Genomic DNA, 5,000 nt, shown 5'->3' on the forward strand with positions numbered 1-5,000 from the left:
CTACCGTCACCACATCAATCTCCTCGTCTTCCTCATCATCATCATCCTCGTCATCTTCGTCGTCGTCTTCATCATCATCATCATCATCATCGTCATCTGAATAAAGAGAAGCACAGATATGTAAGATATACTGTATCATTTTTCCTATGTCAACATGTAGTAATTTAATATGTTTGGCTCAGTTTTCTATTCCTTCAAATAAGCTTTGGAGATTGACATCCTGCAACTGTCTGTGTGTTCAGTGTCTAGCCATATGCTGACTGGTATTAACTGCTTGGGTGGTTAGGTGATTGCGCAGTGCTGCCTTTGCACAAAGAACCCTCCTGTCACTCAGAGCTCTAATGAGCCTTACAAGTTGGGTCAAGTTTACTAGACTGACTGCATATCTTCTGCCCTTAATCCCATTTCACCAGACAAACTCTTCAACTTCCCTTGAACTGGCTGGCTTCTTGCTCAGATTAAAGAAGAGGCGAGGGTGGGGGGCACTGGCGTCGCGCTAGGGTTTTAAAACAAAGAGGTGCGAATGTCTAGGCTACACTCCTAATGCCTTCAGAAGAGTTGTTCTTTTCAAGTTGTGTGCAACGTGTTATGCGGATAAAAGAGGGGTAATCATCGGCTACGCCACACACACACACACACACACAGACAGACACATAGAAACGGCTCAGCAGTGCGCACTACAGGAAGCTGTCTGCGCGCGCCAGGGCGGGAGACAGACATGATGCGGTTGTGTACACAACACAGCGTGTGGTAGGAGACCGAAGAGGGTCTCTCTCTCTCTCCCTTTCTACCTCCGTCTCCTCAGCTGAACTCGAACTCGCCCACTATCTCTACTCTGTTTGCCTTACTATCTGGCTGTTTTTATGGATTTTGATTGTGTGAGCTGGGAATGGCGCGAAAGAAAAGCGCGCAACCCGTGGCGGGAGACGGCTGTAATCGCCAGAGCTGATTATGTGTGTGGCGGGCGGGACAGCGAGAGCCCTCGTCCTGGAGAGATGCCAGGCAGACAGCTGGTCGAGAGGGAGCGCTTGTTCAAAGCCGTCAACGTGCTAAAAGACTCGCCCCCCTCCCCTTCCTCCTCCTCCGTCTTTTATGAGGGGCTGCTGCCAAACTCGGCCCATAGCCAGGTTGGGGCCGAGATTACCCCCCTGGTACTTACACACACACACACACACACACGCACGCACGCACGCACACACAACTCCTTCTCCATACACGTTTCGCCCCCGCCCCTTCCACAACGATTACCGCATGCTCATGGGGTTCCTCTGACACTCACGTGCGATTTTCACATTTAATTTGAATTTGAATTAGAATTTATCAACCAAAGGGAAGCGATGGCTTTCTCAGGAAATACAAAAAGAAAGACTAAGGAATTTTCTTTTACCGAGAAGATAGCAATTGCTGCTTCATACACGCCCCCAAAAGTGCTTGGAACTTGTGTGCTTGTGTTAGCCGGTGTCTGAATGCGTGAATACATGTTGGAATCAAATAAATTATAAAAACATATTTAGTCATCTCTTGCGGGCCCTGTGTTTGTCTATTCTCTTGGACTAATTTACCCACTCAAAGACTAATGCTCTGCCGCACCCATCCCGCACGGATATGATTTGTATTTCCGTTATTTTTTATCCAAAGTTACAACACTCATTGTTATGTTGCTTTACAAGGAACGTGATAGGTTCAAACCTGTCTATATCATATAAGCAAGAAATATTGTTTCTTTGTGTTCAGATGGGATGTCAATAAAAACTCCACTCGACGCGGCATGGCTTCCCATTTTAGTGCCATCCATGGGTACAAAGCGGGGCGATTACATAAACTGCGTCTACTCCTACAGTGTGTCTGCTGTCCGTGTGTGTGTGTGTGTGTGTGTGGCAGTCTGGAATGTAGCACACTAATCCGATTCTGGGCTAGGCATATGAGGTTCAACAATTACCCCAATTACCACCAAGACCCATCGTAATACCACTGCGGCGTCCATGACTGTCTGCATAGCCTATTTCTGGTGTAGCCTAGTCTGAAATTACCTAATTAGCCTAGGCACTTTCTGTTAGCGTTGCGTAGAAATTAAGTCACGACACAAACAGACCTGAAGAGAAATTCTGACCAAATAACACAAACAGTAGATTATTATCAGTATAGATTGTTATTAAATGCCCAGCATGCTCTCGCGCTGAGTGGAATAGTTAATTATCGTGTCATGTGAGTCCGAGCTGTGTAATTCTCTTACCGGAGTCACTCAGGGTGTCGTCCTGAACACTGTTGACAGCGGGTGAAATGACCGTCCCAGTTTGGCCGCCCATTGTCTTGCTGCTGCCACTGTTTCTTTTGTGCACCGGGAATGGGAACACCACCGCGGGATCCACGCACTCCGATATGGAGCTGTTCAACTCAGTGTCGGCTGGTGCTTTGACAATTGTAGCGTTTTTGCTGCACGCCCCCGACGACCCAGTCACTGGGCCCACCGTGGCTTTGCCAAGTCCCAGCTTCTCGTTGACCACCCGTTCGAGTTTCTCCCGGGCAGAGAAGCCGCTCCACATGCAGTCCTGAATAATTATAGAGTTTTCGTTAGTAGAATCCATAGCCGAGCCGAAAAGGTCGCCCTCCGGCGCTCCCCAAATGTCATCTTCCGGAAGCAAGAACAGCTCGGAAGCCCAGTCCAGCGGATCCGTTAATCCAAGCCCCGGGGGCAGCGTACAGTCGACCCCGGTCGCCGAGACGATGTCTCCGGTCGCCCCGGGAAGCGCAGCGCGGCTTGGTGAAAGGGGAGGCGTAGGCAAGAGTTCAAATTTCTTCCAGATGTCCTCGCTAGGTGGGCCGCAGAAGTAGAAGTCGTCTTCGTCGGGATAAAAGCAAGGCTGCAAGGAGTCGAACTCCATATCGGAGTTTTTAGTTATCAGAGCCGGCATGGTCTCACCGCAATGCGGAGCAATCCTACAAACGGATTAAATCACATGTTTAGTTAATCAAAATCTCACTCTTACACCTCTAACTGCAGTCGGATAACGCAGCCTAGTGATGTTGGTTTGACAGAGGTCTTGCAGCATCTGTCATGGACCGACGTGGAACTCCATAAATAAGATGCAGGTGTAGCCTACCATGCGTTTGCGCATTATGACGGTCCATAAACAAGACACCCCAGCACCCAGTATGTATTTTAGACATCTCATTTAGATATGTCACTTTATATGACATTCATCTAATTTGTTTAAATAGTTAGCAATTTCAGCCAGTGATATAGGCTACATAGCTAGGCTACATAGCGTTTTTCATAATGGTCAAATGGCTGAGTTGGAGACGAGGAGACCTTGTTCTCTGAACCGAGGAGAGAGAAAGAGATGGACCGTTAAACTTACCTCCTGAGTAAGGTCAGTATTCAGTCACTAGTCTCGCGTTGAACCCAGTCGCAACTCAACTCCCTTCTTAAACCCACGCATCTACAGACTGGACTGCGCACACTGCTCGCGCCAACTGAGCGAGCGAGTGTCGCTCCGCCGGCTATTATCTCACGGGGAACTGAGTGCTCGCTGCTGGAGCACAAGAGTCTCCGCCCACCCAAAGGGGCGGCAGCGGGAACACAAGGAGAATGTGTGTTCATTGAATGTTTATGTTGTGGTGGTAGTGGTGTGTGTATGTGTATGTATGTATGTATGTATGTATGTATGTATGTATGTAAGAGAGCAAGAGATGGAGAGATAGAGAGAGTCGTTTGTTGAACATTTGATTAGAGTAGCTTTGGTTGCTATGCCAGACCACAGTTCATATGAACAAAAATACATCTTTGCACGACATTGTTATTACAGTAAGCTAAGCATGGCTTTGTTACAGACCTCGCCCTCCCAGTCACTATCGACACTAGGTAGGCCCACCACTTTTCCGCGGGGAGGTATATGTCGACTATAATTCTCCCCTTCCTCAGTCTCTCACCTCTTTGTCTGGGTCATTGTGGCAGCCGTCGTCTGGACAAAGATTCAGGCCAACATCGCCGCCTGGCGGGAGACCAAAGCAACGCCGTTCCGGCGATGCCCAACAAAGGGTTTTTTCGTTGCCGCTGCTGTTGATGTTTCCCGAATGGACAAAGCATTTCTTGTTTAGGCTACGACTAACGACACATTCTCTATATTATTTTTTACCGAGATTGATAACTCACACATTAGCATATCTATTTGTAGTTTTTGTCCTCTGTTGCCTCGTGACTTGTTGGTTTGATTGAAAGTCTGCGAAGCTGGTTATGTAACAGCGTGGGATAGAGGCGTGCTGTTTCTGGTTAAGCGACACAAAGACCCACGTTGTCAGGTAGATGCAGAGACCCCAAGCCTAAAAAAGCATCATGAAATGGCCCGGTAGTAGATTCAAAAGTATTTTTTTTCCCCGGCAGTATAGGCCTAGCCTATCTCTGGTGTGTTTCTGCTGAATAATAACTTGACTTTACATGACTAAGAATAGACATGGGTACCAAGTAAGCAAATGCATAGCCTACATTAATTCAAACATTAATACACAGGCGCATGCATTCAACTTAAAGTCCAGACATAGCCTATGAGGTCATATGTCCATTGTTGACCCTATACCGGAATATGAGCATGAGCAGTTTTCCATATGTAATCCATATTAATGTCTCCCATATGAAATGGTTGCCTTCAGTTTACAAGTTGGCTGTTAGGTGTGGTTGCCCCCCCCACACACACACAGACACACACAACTGCACACACACATACAGTACATATATACATACATACATACATACATACATACATACATACAGTTGTGCAGTTGTAGCCTACAATGTATTCCCCATCATCAGAAAGAGCTAGATAGAGGTGTGAAGCATTGTGTTCCTGTTGAAGAGCCCTGGGAAACGTGAGTGTCTGGGGAATTAGGTCACAGGGAAATGTGGGGGTGAGAGGGGAATTCTGGGAGCCTGAAGACTCGGTTCTGTCCGTCCGGGCTGCTCTGCCTGACCTTTCTCTCGGACAGGAAGAACTTCCTGCGCAGGA

At 47.5% G+C, this 5,000-nt stretch overlaps 1 protein-coding gene across 1 annotated transcript in view; it reads right to left on the bottom strand.

The window, feature by feature from the left end:
* Nucleotides 1-3,508, bottom strand: part of mycn (MYCN proto-oncogene, bHLH transcription factor) — a 5,800-nt gene extending 2,292 nt beyond the window's left edge. Inside the window, exons 1-3 of the mRNA XM_042095761.1 lie at nucleotides 3,360-3,508; nucleotides 2,234-2,937; nucleotides 1-96 (exon numbers count right to left, since the gene is read on the bottom strand). The exon at nucleotides 1-96 is cut by the window's left edge and continues 2,292 nt beyond it. Of these exons, the coding sequence (XP_041951695.1) occupies nucleotides 1-96; nucleotides 2,234-2,912 (775 nt within the window). The 5' untranslated portion in view covers nucleotides 2,913-2,937; nucleotides 3,360-3,508. The remainder of the gene's footprint in view (nucleotides 97-2,233; nucleotides 2,938-3,359) is intronic.
* Nucleotides 3,509-5,000: the final 1,492 nt, after the last annotated feature.

Source organism: Alosa sapidissima, chromosome 6 (genome assembly GCF_018492685.1).
Source record: "Alosa sapidissima isolate fAloSap1 chromosome 6, fAloSap1.pri, whole genome shotgun sequence".
Taxonomy (NCBI): domain Eukaryota; kingdom Metazoa; phylum Chordata; class Actinopteri; order Clupeiformes; family Clupeidae; genus Alosa; species Alosa sapidissima.